Raw genomic sequence first — 15,961 nt, 5'->3', positions numbered from 1 at the left:
TTATAAAGGAATATGCACAGGTAACAGTATGCTTTTAAAACTGAATTTTGATATTGAACCTTCTCTTTAACAACACTGCTCTTATTGGCAATAAAGGGGGGAAATCCATTTCTTTCTTTAGCACAGACCCAGACCCATTTTGCATATAAAGTAGAAACATTCCAGAGACATTTTCAACCTATATTACACTTTCCCCATTTAGTTTATGGTATTTGGTGGGGTGCCCTTTACAAATTTTTATTATTTATTCATTTTAACTATGTGTTTTTGTATTGAGATTTCTGGAGCTCTTAATTATGCCAAAGCAAAGCCTTTGGCACTTTCCAGCTTGCAGTAAGTGCAGCACTGATGTGCTAACACTACTACAGTGAAAATAAAAAAATTCCTTCCAGTAGCACCTTAAAGACCAACTAAGTTAGTTCTTGGTATGAGCTTTCGTGTGCATGCACACTTCTTCAGATACACTGCATGCACACGAAAGCTCATACCAAGAACTAACTTAGTTGGTCTTTAAGGTGCTACTGGAAGGAATTTTTTTTATTTTGACTATGGCAGACCAACACGGCTACCTATCTGTAACTACTACAGTGGTGCCTCGCAAAACGAAATTAATCCGTTCCGCGAGTCTCTTCGTCTTGCGGTTTTTTCGTCTTGCGAAACACGGCTATTAGCGGCTTAGCGGCTATTAACGGCTTAGCGGCTTTAAGAAAAAGGAAACAAACTCGCAAGAACTCGCAAGACGTTTCGTCTTGTGAAGCAAGCCCATAGGGAAATTCGTCTTGCGGAACAACTCAAAAAACGGAAAACTCTTTCGCCTAGCGAGTTTTTCATCTTGCGAGGCATTCGTCTTGTGGGGCACCACTGTACAGTATTGGTTCTCTTTCAGCAGAGTGATGTCAAAATCTGTAATCAATGCAGACTTCCAAACATTGTATTGGTTCTCATTATGATCAATTAAATGTGAAACGCATTTGAAAAATAGATTGTTCCCAGCCTGTGAAATACAGCCCTGAGTGGCTGGAGTAACCCAGTCAGATGGGTAGCAAGCAAGCAAACAAATGTATGAATGAATGATACAGGATGCAGGTGGCGCTGTGGTCTAAACCACTGAGCCTCTTGGGCTTGCCAATCGGAAGGTTGGTGGTTCAAATCCCCGCAACAGGGTGAGCTTCTATTGCTCTGTCCCAGCTTCTGCTAACCTAGCAATTCAAAAGCACACCAGTGCAAGTAGATAAATAGATACCACTGTGGTGGGAAGGTAAATGGCGTTTCTGTGCGCTCTGGCTTCTGTCACGATGTTCTGTTACACCAGAAGCAGTTTAGTCATGCTTGCCACATGACCCGGAAAGCTATCTGTGGAAAATACCGGCTCCCTTGGTCCTTTACCCTACCATTTTACCTATATAATGACTGTTATTATTTCTGTATTTCTGTGTCATTTCTGTTAGTTACAAAATCATTTATGTTACAAGGACCATTTCTCAAAATTATTTCACTCCAGAAATCCATATGTACCATGATCTTCACATGAGAGTTAAATTTATGAGGCAGATATTGGGGCTTTCTCCTAGGACTCTGTTGGCTCACCTTAGAGCCGAGTTGGGTCTCCTTTCGATAGCAGCCAGAATTAAACTAGCCTACTTTAAGATACTGGCGTAGACTAAATGCCTTTGAGGATCATATCATCATTGTTGAACTTAGGTTTCAACAGATGCCCTCAGCATCCTTAGAGGGGACATACTTTGGAATGCATTTATGGATGTAACCAGGTTGAGGATCTCATGCACTATTAGTTGATTTGTTCTCAGAGCGATCCCCCAGGAATGGATAGCTGAACTCTTAGCTGATAAATACCCACAAATTACATATCTGGTAGCCAAATTTGCTCTGGCACCTAAGCAGCTGTGCTCCAGTTATGTTAATGCATTGTAATTTCAAAATTTTATGCTGTGTAATTTTAAATTGTTGTTTGAATTTATGACTGCAGTTATGCACCTGAAGAAAGGAACTGAACTTTGTTTATTTTGCTTTCAACCAGAGAACCACCAGCATACCGGTAATTTCTTCATCAGTTCTTCTTGCCCTGCAGCCACTGGGTCCGTTATAGAACGAAAATAACAAGTAGAGTAGTTGGAGAATTTTTACATTCTTGATTTATTTATTTATGCATCCTTTTAATCATTAATTCACACTTACGAATTTAGCATTGGTCAATATGACAATACAAAAACATGCATCAGGCACCTCACTACTCTAAACACGATTTCTGTCTCGTGTACATTTGATGCATCTGTGAAAACATTTAAAAGGAACAGCATATGGTCCCATTTCTACTCTGGGATGCACTTACCAAATTCTGATCAAAACCTTTTTCAGCATGATGCCATAAAAGGTTACCGTTAACCACTGTGCAGGAGGGGAGGAGAAGAAAATTGATTGTACTTTACAGCAATAAAGGCATTTGAAGTGAGGGAAGATTAAATTCAGGTAGGCTCTTTTGGACAATGTACATCAACTCATGAAATTATATTGAATAAAACAGGTTTGAAAGTACTGTTTGATGGTTTTCTTTTAATATGCACTATTCCACAACATTTCATCTGGGCCATATTATACCTTGATACAACAAAAATTGGATCCTGATGTACTAAGATATTGCTGTTTTCACCAAAGACATATGCCAAACAGTTGCTTTTAGACTGAGCATCACTTGCAAATGGGGTGTTGTGCAAAAGGCTTCTAACAGGTATGTAGAGAATTCAAGACAGGTGAGTGTGGGTGTTGGTCAGCAATATTTGTTTATTTGTTTATTTACTCATTTATTGATATCAGATGTGAGGAATTTTAGGTTTCCTTCACTACACCTCTTCGTTCTCTCAAGCAAGGTAGAACCCAATTCTTATAACACTGAGCTTCACATAATTTTTATAACTGCAAGGTCAAATTCTACATGGCACATTTGGATATAGAAATGGAAATTTAAACTACAGAATGATGTTTCATGCTGAATAAAACTCATGCCAAGCAAAGCTCCGATTTCTCGTTTCCTGAGTGCCTGTCTCCCAACTTTTCTCATGTTTCCAACGCCAGATTACACTTTCTGGCTCACATTGGTTTCCTTCTGTTCCACATTTAGGTGATAAAAGGTTGAGAACTACAATTACTGCTGCTCAGGTATACTTGGCAGGCTTTAGGTTTGGCGGGGTGGGGGGATTGGTATGGATGTCATTTGTCAAGGTCATTACTCTGGCTTTTATCAACTGTTACTTCACTCATAGTTTTCAAAAGTACTAAACAACAACAACAACACACACACACACACACACACACACACACAAAACAGAATTTAAAACTTATCTACATCCCTAGAAGACTTGATTCAGCGTAGAGCTGTTTTATCAGGATAATTAAGAAATGAGAAATCAGCTCTTGCAATGATTGGCTTGTAGAGACTTATGGCTACATCTCCAAGATATAGCAAGAGACCAATGTCAGATCACCTGCTTTTGAAAGTTAACTAAGGCCTAGTCCTCACTGAGATAATAAATCTCTGTGCGAGCTGTATCACATCCGACTCCAGGTAGGGGATCAAATGACTAAACACACTTCCATATAAAACCTCCCTCCCTATGCTCCAATAAGAGCTTTTCTCATTGACATCGAATTTTCTGTATGGAGGGATACATTTGTTTATTGATTCCAAGCAACGGCGCACCGAAGCTGCAGTCTTCAATGGCACTAGTCAGACAATGTTTTACCACCTCAACAGGCCAAGGTGTGAGGAGTCTAATAGAAGAAAGCCAAGGATTTCTTGCAGACAAAAGACATGTCTCTGTTCTTGCATTTCACTAACTATCAAAAGAAGCTTGTGGATCAGGTGCACTGCTTGCTTCTTCCTCATTTCTTTCTCTCCCTCTCCCGCAGTGGTCAGGCCAAGGGCCTCACTTGCTCAAAATGTCTCCTCACCAACTTGACAGGGCTGTGCTACCTTACTATCAGCCTTTCCGGGCCTCCAGGTTACATTTTAGCCGTGGGTGGGCGGTGGTGTCACTTTTGAATGGAAGGCAAGCTTGGCTCCCATCCAAAGTGACCACTCGCCATTTCAACTTACCGTATTTTGCGCCCCATAGGACGCTCCGGCCCATAGGACGCACCTAGTTTTTTGGGGGGGAAATAAAGAAAAAAAATTTATTCCCCCCCCCCAGGTGCGGGGCTGGAAGAACCAGGTCGGGGAACAGTGGGAAGGCACGCTCTGCCTCCCCGCTGTCCCCCGAGCTTGTAGGGCTGGCGATGGGGAGAAGTGCGCTGATCCCGGGACTGCAGGCAGCTCTGCGCTGCCATCGGGAGCCGGGCGGGACTTCGCGCCCGGCTCCCGATGGCCGCTCAGAGCTGCGCTGAGCCCGGGACTGCAGGCAGCTCTGCGCAACCCTCGGAGCCGGTCTCCCGAGGGTTGCGCAGAGCTTCCTGAAGCCTGGAGAGCGAGAGGGGTCGGTGCGCACCGACCCCTCTCGCTCTCCAGGCTTCAGCGAAAGCCTGCATTCGCCCCATAGGATGCACACACATTTCCCCTTCAATTTTGGAGGGGGAAAAGTGCGTCCTATAGGGCGAAAAATACGGTACCTAAAATGCAATGCCCTAGTCTACAGATGAATGGCAGTGGTGGCAGCAAGAGAAAAAGTATGCCACATTGGAGGGGGGAATTAGTGACACTGAGCAGAGGGTCCCCTGGTGCAAGCCCCGGTCAATCGGTTTGTTTTTATGAATCCCCCAATGCCAAGGGAGTAGTCCTAACTGAGGTATGTTTGAACATGCCTTAAAATGTTCCAATAGATTGGATCATATTGTTCATTATGCAACATCACACACCTCTTTTGTGCCAGTACAAATCTGTGTGATGGAAGAGACTGTCAAGTATTTCCTGTCACCCATCCAGTTGCAGTAGTGTGCTTAATCTTTCCCTTTGCTTTTGCTTTAAAAACTGAAAATCCAGAAACAGCTTATGGGATGGTTATTCTTGGATCCCAGCTGCCATCTGGTAAGATGGTCCAGTCTTATGCATCAATGACACATGGGATGAAATTATATGGTTTGTTCCACCAACACCACCCAAGCTGCAACCCTCATGAACATAATCATCTCCCGACATTTAAAAACTCAAAATTTTTAATTCAGGCTAGGTTGATCTTGTGGGGAGCACTCAAACATTGTAAATCCTGTAATTATGCACAGATCTCATTTCAGCTCTTTCTGCTATGCTGGGGCAATTTTATGCCTTCTTTGAGATAATATTGAAGCACGACATATTTTTACAAAGAAATGCTACAATATCCCATGTGAACTATTTTCAGATATAGAAGAACCAAGCTAAATATGGTCTTCTATTGCGCTTATACCAAGGCTTACCATAAAATATTCCTGTTGATTTATCCCTTTTCTATACAGTGGTACCATAAAATATTCCTGTTGCTTTATCCCTTTTCTATACAGTGGTACCTCTAGTTGCGAATGGGATCCATTCTGGAGGCCCGTTCACAACGTTATAAGCTCGCAACCTGAAGCGCCATATCTGCGCATGTGCGCGGCATGATTTGGCGCTTGTGCGCATGCACAAAGCACGATTTAGTGCTACTGCGCATGCGTGAGAGACGAAACCCAGAAGTAACCCTTTCTGGTACGTCCGGGTCACCGCGGGACGCAACCTGAAAAAATGTAACATGAAGCAAATGTAACGTGAGGTATGACTGTATTGCAAAACTTTCATATAAAACAGGTCCCTACATAATGCCATGGCAAAATGAGAGTTTCCTTCAAATTCCCGAGTCTGTGGCCTGGTTTAGACGTGCAGCCCCATCACTTGATGATTTTGTACTTGATGACTGGCATGTGAATGCAGGAAGTGACTCTACTGAATAACATTGTTTGTGAGATAATATGAAAGTCCTATCTTTAGACATTAAAAAGGTTACAAGTAATATACCAGTCACAAATCAAAAGTCATTAGTTGATGTTAAAATCGTAAAGTAATAAATGTGAACCCATCCTGCCTCATCTAAATCCTCACGTATCACAGCCTAAATGAAGACTTGCCCTTAGTTATGCAGCTTTCCATTAAGGCACCTGTGAAGTCTTATAAACCTTAATCCTGCATTTCAATCACAACAACTGAAACATGTAGGCTATGCGATTCAGTTTTGGAACTTTTCATCTGCGGATGGAAGATGAGTTGTGTTCTTTTCAAAACCCTCACTTCTTTAGACCTCCATTCTCCACATCTCATGATACTACAACTTGGGGCCACCCAGTGAAGATGAATGTTCCAAGATTCAAGACAAAAAAAGTACTTCATACAGCACCTAGTGTGGAATTTGCTCCCGCAAGATACAGTGACAGCCACCAACTTTAAAAGAGGATTGGACAAATTTATGGAGGAGAGGCCTGTCAATGGCTACTAACCATAATGGCTATGCTCTCCCACCACTTTCGAAGGCACGTAAGGAAAGATAAGGTCTTAATTGTGAGGAACGGCTAAGGGAGCTGGGCATGTTTAGCCTGGAGAAGAGGAGGTTAAGGGGTGATATGATAGCCATGTTCAAATATATAAAAGGATGTCACATAGAGGAGGGAGAAAGGTTGTTTTCTGCTGCTCCAGAGAAGCGGACATGGAGCAATGGATCCAAACTACAAGAAAGAAGATTCCACCTAAACACTAGGAAGAACTTCCTGACAGTAAGAGCTGTTTGACAGTGGAATTTGCTGCCAAGGAGTGTGGTGGAGTCTCCTCCTTTGGAGGTCTTTAAGCAGAGGCTTGACAACCATATGTCAGGAGTGCTCTGATGGTGTTTCCTGCTTGGCAGGGGGTTGGACTCGATGGCCCTTGTGGTCTCTTCCAACTCTATGATTCTATGATTCTAATTCACTACCACCCCAAGGCATTATGGGGATAATGGTGCTTTTGAGTAATCACCCATAACTGGAAGCTTGGGAGATTCCCTTGGGGCCTGGTCTGTACATCACGATGTATGCTGGACAGTGGGGTGCAGGTACACAATTTGGGTTTCACTAACCTAAGATGCACTTAGCAAGGGGGAGACCTTCTCCCAATCCTTGGCTGTGGTGCAAATAATATGCCAACTTACATGCTTCCCTCATTGATCCCCCCTGCTCACACTTAGCAAATGAGCTAATTTGTTACATTTTAATAGTTTTTTAATCACTTAATAAGTTGCCTTGAGGATTAGGATTCCCTCCGATCTCAAAGCACGGGAAGTCAGCTAAATAATAATAATAATTTATAATTAGGCATAACATTGGGACTTGTTTGATTATTGGATAATTTGTATAATTTGGAATATACAATTTGGTTTGATTGGAAAATTTTAATAAATATTATTTAAAAAAAATAATAAGTTGCCTTGAGTATTCTTTCTGGGTGTGGGAACAAATGCCAGATGCTGGGAATCACAACTGTAGGGAGTGCTGTTGCATGTAGATCCTGATTGCGAATTCTCCATAGCCATCTGGTTGACCACTGTAAGTACAGCATGATGGTTCAGATGGGCCTTTAGGCTGATCTAATGAGGCTCCTCTTATGTTTTTAAACCAAATGCGGGCAGAGCTCAGTAGTGGCACAGCAAGGAAAGGAGGCTTAAGTTTTATATCGCATTCCCAGCAAAAGAGAAGGAACATCAAGAACTGGGATGGTTCTACTGTTTCCTTGCCTCTTTCAAGGACTGAAACGATGGGACCTGAAAATCAGGCTATTTAAGATTATCATCGTCCCTCGACAATGGGACAAACTGCATGCCCATCACAATACTACCATGATTGCAATATTTTGGAAGAAAGCCATACAGGCTTTGCATGTCATAATGTTGCCAAAGCATGGTCACTGGATGACCAAAACTTATTTCAAAGTGGAAGTGCAAAAGCCACAGGCAAAAGAATATGTGGCTCATCATACACTGAAATATAAATAAAGGGTTACATATCTGGAAAAAGTAGGTGATTTTGCATACTGCTGGCACAGAACAGGCCTGCTGTGAACCATGTGCCTGATATTAACGAGTAAAGTAGAATATTTGCACACAGCCTGCGTGCAGAGTCAAAATTCACGTGATCTGGGTCAATCATGCAAGTTTTGGCTATCCCTGGATGCAAACACTCTGCTGGGCATCTGGAGAAGGGGCACATTCACAGCTCTACCCTGCCCCTTCCATGCATAGAAAAGAATGAACACTGAATGCCTGCAGAGGGCAATGTCCTTCAATAGTTGTACTTTAAGTCACCCATGTGCAAGTACAGTGTGAAGACAAACGTGGCTAAATATTGATGGACATAGAATAAAGAGCTCTGGAAGGCAAATAAGAATATATGTGAATAAAAAAATGAAGAATTAAGAGATGCCATTGTTACACTCCAGACTTTTACTTCCAAATAGCCCTAGTAGTTATATACCTTGGGCTGGAATAAATGGTTTGAGAAGATAACAGTCTGTTTATTTATAAATATTTATTAACCGCATCATCAACAAAAAAGAAATCTCTAAGAGATGTACAAAATAATATAAATCAATTATCAATAAAACCTAGATAAAATGAGTAAAAATTAAATGCAAGTATATATAACTCAGTTGTATGTTTGGATAGGTTTGCTGAATTTAAAAAGTTTTCAGCCGATGTTTAAAACAATAGCAGAGGTGAGTGCTATACTCTATCTTTAACTGGTGGCTCAGAATCAACTATTGAGTTGTGGCTCACAATCCATTATTGGGTCATGGCTCAGTATAAGGTGGGTCATAACAGAAGCACTCCTGCCATACAGATATATGGTTTTTTAAAAAGTTCCCTAAATGCATGTTTGTGTTGAAAGCAGGTTCTGTGTCTGTGAAGGCTGAAGGCTGGTCTATGGCTCCTTTTCCTGCTTTGCCTTCTTGGAACGCATTTAAGCAAATCACATCTCTCTGTACGTAAGGCTCCTTGTTTGACGCAGAGTTCGTGTGAGGCTCCATTCGTCAATGTTTGTACAGTCTGAAGGGCTTGAGTGGAAGGTATTATTCAAGTACAAATCACAGCCCTTACAAAAGTACATACAGAAATGATTGTACAAACAGACGGATATGAAAGTTATACTTCCAGCTCACCAGCAGGTAACGCACAGAGACAATTCACACAACCATTTTTTACACATACCAGTCTAGACAATCCAAGTTACTTTTTAAAATCTTACAATACTACTATAGTACAAGTGGCAACCGTCTTATAAACTACAGAATTGGCATTAGGTGTTTTCACAAATGGGACCAAAGCAGCTCTTGTTTAAACCTCTTTGTAATGAAAATATAAAACCTACATTGGCAGGGTCACATTGGAAAAGGCCTCTGCAGCTTCTCTTCTGCACTAACAAGGATCAAGTACTAACAAAAATAGTGCAAAGGCAAGTGTGAAAATGCTCAAACACCTAAGTGCAACTCACTACAATCTGATGTACCTCTTTAGTGGGAGCTGTTGTGCGGTTCCGTGCACATGGAATGTAACTTCTTTGTGGAATGATAGGCAATTCTGAAGATGATAAATTAGCTTGAAATCTGCTAAATTTGGGGTTGTTTTCTTTTTCAATGAAAAATCGTTAACTTAATTTGCATGAAGTATGGCCACAATAACCCCAAAACAAGTTCATGGAGCTGAGCCAAATTTGGTATGTAGACCTCTTGTAGCATGAAGAAGAGCTGCTGAGCTTTTGGCTGGAAGATCACAACTGGAAATGGGAGCAATGTGTGGGACCTAATACCTATTTCACTTATGAAATGACAAGTCAGTCAGAGCATTCAATGAAGAGACACAAAGCAATGCTCTGATATCACATTTCATATACAAAATAGTTATTAGAACTCACATATTTGCTTCCCCCCCCAAAAATAGCAGTGTTTATGACATCCTATTTATGACACCTTAAAGCATTTTGTGGACTCCTAAGTGCTTTATAGCGGGAAGGTAAACGGCGTTTCCGTGTGCTGCGCTGGTGCCGGCTCGCCAGAGCAGCTTCGTCACGCTGGCCACGTGACCCGGAAGTGTCTCCGGACAGCGCTGGCCCCCGGCCTCTTAAGCGAGATGGGCGCGCAACCCCAGAGTCGGACATGACTGGCCCGTACGGGCAGGGGTACCTTTACCTTTTTAAGTGCCACAAAGTGCCTTGTTCTTCCTGCAACAAGGTACCCCTCTAAAAACTGTGCATGCACATGGTTTCACCTGTTTGAATGGTGGTCTGTTTTCCTTTTTCAAAAAAAGTATATGTGATAAATGCAGGCAGCTGTGTTGTGTTCAAGTTTTATTAGGTTAAGCAAAGAGTTAGTGATGGATGCACACGCAAGCCTACATTAATCCATAAAGTGAATTTAGGAGATTTTCAACTAGTGGGAGAGGAGGGCGAAGACACAAGGAAGCTTCAGACGTAATTGCACTTGCTCACAGCAGGTTCCAGAATGCTGAGAACCTTAGTCTTTGCAGTAATGCTCCAGCAGGGAATTCCCTGCCTTCTTCCCTCTGCCTATTGAGTACAGTACTGTGAAAAATGAGGGTGTCATTTGTTCAGGAATGCTATACAGCAGAGCCCAATATGGCTCCATCTTGTACTGGGCTAGACTCTGGATGGACCAAGATAATGATCTAAAACAGACCTAGGGGCAGGCAGGCACCCAAAGTTCAGTCTATAAGCCAAAGCTCAAAAGTAAGAACAGGAGCCCTTAAAATTTAAGGAAGATAGTAATGCAAATGACAGTCTCCAAACTGAAAATCATGGACACACAAATATAAAATAACTAACATAATATTCAGTTGGGTGTGGGATGGGAGAGTATCTGTTAGTAGGTTAACCTTTACATACGAAAACTGAAAGGGAACTAACATTCTTATAATACCACAGGAAAATAGCCAGGAGAAGAGCTATTCTGGGATTTTTGCAAGAAATATGGAGGACACAGTACAAAGGTTAGCAGCAGCACCTGTTTAACATTGTAACTTATCTTCATTTTATGTTTAAAAAATCCAAACTGAAGCACTAATTAGGACATTAAACATGATAAGATATGAACAACACAAGCTATATGTGATATATTCAACTGCAAATCACATGAAAAACAGCTGGCTGCAGACATCTTTGGGAAAAGGAAAACCACAGACAACTCATTATATTTCACTTTGCTCCCCACCATCCCATTTTTTCCTGCCAGTTTCTCTTCCTCCTCTAAAGTTACTATCACGAACACTGATTCAAAGTTTTGATGGCTCTCTAAATAATGGCCAGGCACACCTGCCTTCACTTAACGAGACAAACTGCAGAGCTGGGCACCTTCATAATATAAATAAAAGAGTGGTTTGGGGTTTTTGGAGCAATGGTGACCTATACCACCTGTCTCTTTTTCTGATCTGACAGATGGAAAACCCTCGTTTTATGACCAAAAAAACATTCTGCAGGGTCTTGCTCCTCCCTCACTTAGATAAATGCAGTGTATCTGAAGAAGTGTGCATGCACACGAAAGCTCATACCAAGAACTAACTTAGTTGGTCTTTAAGGTGCTACTGGAAGGAATTTTTTTATTTAGATAAATGCAGTTATTCCTACCCTAGTTCCCATATGACTTTTTTGGGGGGAAATCCTTTTAAAAATATCTGCTCAAATTTGTTTGTTTTCCAACTGTCAGTGATTATTTTTATGTGGCTCTGACAGTCTGGCTTGCAAAGCATTTCTGCTGTGAAACTGAGATCCCTTGCAAGAATAAGGGGGTATTTCCTTTGCTGCAGAATACAAACCAGGGTCATTGTTAACTACCAGGGAATCTGAACTTCCTGAACAAACAACAGCCAGTGTCATCCTCGGAGTGCAGTTTTTTGATAGAAGTATCATGTGTGCTGGCATTGTCTTTTTATTACAATATGTCTAGCCAAGAATGCAGAGCCTGAATGTATAACACACTGCATTTCGAAAGCAGACTTGGACTTCTAAAGCACCTGGATTTTGTGGCAGTTACTGACCTGTTATATTTTTCATTGCATCTCTGAAGCCAATTTTTAGAACTTGGGCAGAAAATAAGCAAAGGCTCAGCTAAACATCAATTCCTTCTCATCCATAAGCACAAACTCTTCAAGCACAAAAACCACTTAACAGTAGCTCAGCACAATGGACATTAGAGGGGAAAAGCTTCAATCACAAATACATCCTGTAAACAAGAGCGTTCAGGTAGCCTGACAATGTCATGGGCAAAGTCAGCTGAAAGATTTGTGTCTAAGCAAAAGTCAAGGATATGATTCCAAGATTACGGACTGGAAATTAATCTCTGGCGGCACAAAGGGAAAAGATAAGGAAATTTGATTACAGGAGACATTATTGTTTGATCTTATCAGTGGAATTCACACTTACCAGGCAAATGCATGTTATGCAAGGATTGTCTGTGATAAAGGGGATCTGTAGTACTTCTCCTTCATTTTCACATTTTGCAACAGAACCTGCAATAGATATTTTAAAAATTAATACTTTCTCCTCCCACTTTGCTCACGTTCAGCCTGAATTAACTATGCACAGCACTGCAGTAAAAAAATCTGTAGTCCTACACATACTTAGGATGAAACTTATGTGGAAGAAAAGCCCACTGAAATGAATAGGAGTTACTTTTAAGTAAATGTGGGTTTTCCTTTGATTGAAGAAATGCAAGTATTTGGAATTATTACTATTTTGTTAAACATTTGTACATTTTTTAAAATTATTGTTGTCTTACCCATCCACAAACTGTCCAAAGTAGAAGTAGTATGGGGGTGAATTAATTGTGTAAGTTGTTCCTAGGTCTCAACAGACAGGAATGTTTTTGATCCTTTGAAACTCTTTGGGAGTGTTACTTTTAAAAATGAAATTTAGGCAACATTGATAAGGACCTGATGTCTTTAGGTGGGAATTTCTCATTTACTTATGTGGATCAGATCACGTGAACTCAACCCACGGGTGTCTTTGAAACCTAAAGACCAAGACTATAATCAGCATCAATTTGCTGCAAAATGAGTCCAGTGAGCAAAACCTCCCTGGAGACACACATATCCCCACACACCCTCAAACACAATTTCATAGCGGGGCATCTCTGGAAAGCTAACACTTCTCACAATGGCTAGAAACGGATTCAACATCTCTCTGGACGCCCCAGGTGTCAGTAAAGTGTTCCCTCCATGAAGCAAGGGGTGGAGAGGAGAGCAGCTGAGGTCCTTCACGTGCCTGGAAGGCATGCAACTTAAGAGGTCACCTCTCCTTTTCAACATCTCCACATCTGCTGACCAAAGGCTCTCAAGGACTCCCCGACTGCGGAATGCTCCCTATCCGCGTGTTGATGCTGATCATCCTAAGTGAGAAGACGCAGCCGTCCTCACGCCACGCAACTGCACCCTACGGCTATCAGCCTGTTCCTTCTCCAGCTCTGCAAGCATGCAACTGATCTCCGACGGCAACAGCCCCTGTGTCTTGCTTTAGGTTTGCACCAGATCCAGATCTGACGCTCGGCAGCCGGGCGGCTCGGCTGTCTGAGGATCCTCACCTGCGCGATGCTCGCGGGGTGCGCGCGTGCAGAAGAACCTCGCCCGCCCCCGACCCATTCCGACGACCCGAAAAAACCTGCCTCCATCATGCGCGCATACCGCCCCACCCCCGCGCGCAACTTTGGGCACGGGCGGGCACCCTGAGCGCGTGCCGCCCGCCCTCCCTCCCTCACCTGTGGGGAAGGAGGAAGCCCCGGCCATGGGCGCTGCCCCCAGGTGGTGCAGCAGGAGCCAGGCGGCGAAGGGGAGCCCGGGGGAGCGGAGGAGCCGCGGGGACACGGCTCGGGAGCTGCCGCTGAGGAGCCAGAGCATCGTCCCCGGGAGGAGAGGAGGAGCGGCGGCGGCTGCTGCTGCTACTGCAAAGCAGGGAGAGAAGGAGGCGGCGGCGGCGGGGAGCCGGGCAGGGAAGTTGCTGCTGGGGATGAAGAGGCGGCGGCGGCGGCGGCGGCGGGAGGCGGACTTCTCTCCCTCTCTGGTGCTGCTGCTGTGAGGCGCTCGCCAGCCCACCGGCCCCTCCTGAGCGGGATATGGGTGGGCGGACGGGGTGGGTGGGGGAGAGGCGCCGGGCGAGGCGGGGCCAGCCGGCGGCGGCGGCGGCGGCTGCGGCTGCCGCTGCGCGAGGGACCCCCGCCCGCCTCGTGCCCTGACAGGAGCCGCCGCTGCGCCCGCGGGCGCCCTTGACGCGGCGCCCCTCATGCCCCCTCGAGAGGCGTTGGGGGGCAGCGAGACTCCGCCGGGCCCCGCCCCTCCCTCCGCGCGCGGCTTCGGGGTTGTCTTGCGAGGGGGCGGCGGGAAAAGGCTCTGAGGAGAAGCTCGCTCGCTGTCCCGCGTCGCTTTTCCTCACGTCGTTTTCCCTTGAGGGGACGGGGAGGTGAAGGGAGCCCGCTGCCTCCCTCCTCGCACGTGGCCAGTCGTCGGTGGAGGTAGAGAAATAATAATAATAATAATAATAATAATAATAATAATAATAATAATAATAATAATGGTTTGAAATTTAAGACCCCCCCCCCCCAAGGAAAAGGCACTTTCTTGCCCTGCCCGTGGACCAGGAGGTCGTGGCGGGAGAGGCCTTCAGCAACGGGGCCTTTATTCGCGCTGCCAGCCTGACCTTCACCCTCTTATATAGAGAGAGGAAAGGAGACGTGGAGGTGCAAGGCTTGCGGGGCAGTCCTGTTGCCTACTCAGAAGTAAGCCCCGCTGAGTTCATCGGGGTGCCAACTTGAATACAGTATAATATTTGGGGGGGGAGGCAGGTAAGCCCCGCCCTGCATAGTTGGCCACATTGGCAGTGCCCATCAACTGGGGGGGGGGCTGCCCCCTCAAATGTTTTATTGGGGGGCCTGAAGGGACCTCGGTCCCTAGGAGTTGGCTCCTATGGGATTCACTGGGGCCTACTTCGGGGTGAAGCAGTGGTGTAGCGTGGGGGGTGCAGGGGGGGCCGGCTGCACCGGGAGCAACATCTGGGGGTTAGGGTTAGGGGGCACAAATCCACGGTTTAGGGGGCGCAAATCCACGGGTTAGGGGGCACAAATTACGTGCCTTGCCCCGGGTGCTGACAACCCACGCTACGCCACTGGGGTGAAGTGCTATTGGAGCGCCACCTGATTCTGTAAAAGCATTTTAAAAATTATTAAATCTGCTGGATTAATCCATTTTAAAGGTACCAAAATTAAGATGATGGTGGTGGTGATGTATTTTTAAAAAATACGCAAAGCTGTACAGTGGTACCTCAGGTTACAGACGCTTCAGGTTACAGATTCCGCTAACCCAGAAATAGTGCTTCAGGTTAAGAACTTTGCTTCAGGATGAGAACAGAAATCGGGCTCTGGCGGCAGCAGGAGGCCCCAATAGCTAAAGTGGTGCTTCAGGTTAAGAACAGTTTCAGGTTAAGAACGGACCTCCGGAACGAATTAAGTACTTAACCCGAGGTACCACTGTAAAACAAATGTAAAAGCAACCTGCAAGTAGGAAACATCATCTCACATAGCGGTTGCCTCTTCCAAGAGACCTGCCTCATCTACAAGCAGGAAGGGACAAAGTAAAGCTTCTTGCTTCAGAAGTACTGTATTGTTTTTTATGGCTGTAGGTTTTTACAAATTTAATCAGCCAACTAAAACTCATACAAACAGTCCACTTAAGTTTAATCGGGTGACTGCCCTGCTAAGAAGAGGCTGAAGAGGTGCATGTTCCCTCACCAGTGAGATCTCACACAGAAAGCAAGGTTTTTAGGCAGTATTGAGCCCCAGCATCCTTTTTTAAAAAGAAATTAAGCATTGCAGAGAGACAAACATCACAGTTTATTAACTGCTGCAGATAAAACGGCTCAGATTAAAGGCTCAGCTAAAGAAATAATTCAAAAGTTCGCAACCTTATGAGGGTTTTTTTTTTAATAA

At 44.1% G+C, this 15,961-nt stretch overlaps 1 protein-coding gene and 1 long non-coding RNA gene across 24 annotated transcripts in view; one reads left to right on the top strand and one right to left on the bottom strand.

Annotated features, from left to right (window-relative positions):
- The window catches only part of BMPER (BMP binding endothelial regulator), a 170,406-nt gene extending 156,142 nt beyond the window's left edge, over positions 1-14,264 (bottom strand). Inside the window, exons 1-2 of one of the 2 annotated variants that reach the window (XR_014517939.1) lie at positions 13,742-14,264; positions 12,412-12,497 (exon numbers count right to left, since the gene is read on the bottom strand). Coding sequence is in view for 1 of the 2 variants with exons in the window: in XM_083468812.1 (XP_083324938.1) it covers positions 12,412-12,497; positions 13,742-13,880 (225 nt within the window). In the remaining variant the exon portion in view is untranslated. The remainder of the gene's footprint in view (positions 1-12,411; positions 12,498-13,741) is intronic. The other variant, XM_083468812.1, reaches the window with a different exon arrangement.
- A 91-nt stretch (positions 14,265-14,355) lies between these two features.
- Positions 14,356-15,961, top strand: part of LOC310690200 — a 48,904-nt gene continuing 47,298 nt past the window's right edge. For 18 of the 22 annotated variants that reach the window (XR_014517951.1, XR_014517952.1, XR_014517953.1 and 15 more), the window contains exon 1: positions 14,356-14,491. This is a non-coding gene — a long non-coding RNA (uncharacterized lncRNA). Of the gene's footprint in view, positions 14,492-14,740; positions 14,756-15,961 lie in introns of those variants that run through there. The other 4 variants (XR_014517964.1, XR_014517965.1, XR_014517963.1 and 1 more) reach the window with 3 other exon arrangements.

The sequence above is a fragment of the Podarcis liolepis genome, assembly GCF_965112155.1.
Source record: "Podarcis liolepis genome assembly, chromosome: 12".
NCBI classification, from domain to species: domain Eukaryota; kingdom Metazoa; phylum Chordata; class Lepidosauria; order Squamata; family Lacertidae; genus Podarcis; species Podarcis liolepis.
The sequence above is the reverse complement of the archived record's forward strand: the minus strand, read 5'-3'. Positions and strand labels throughout refer to the sequence as shown.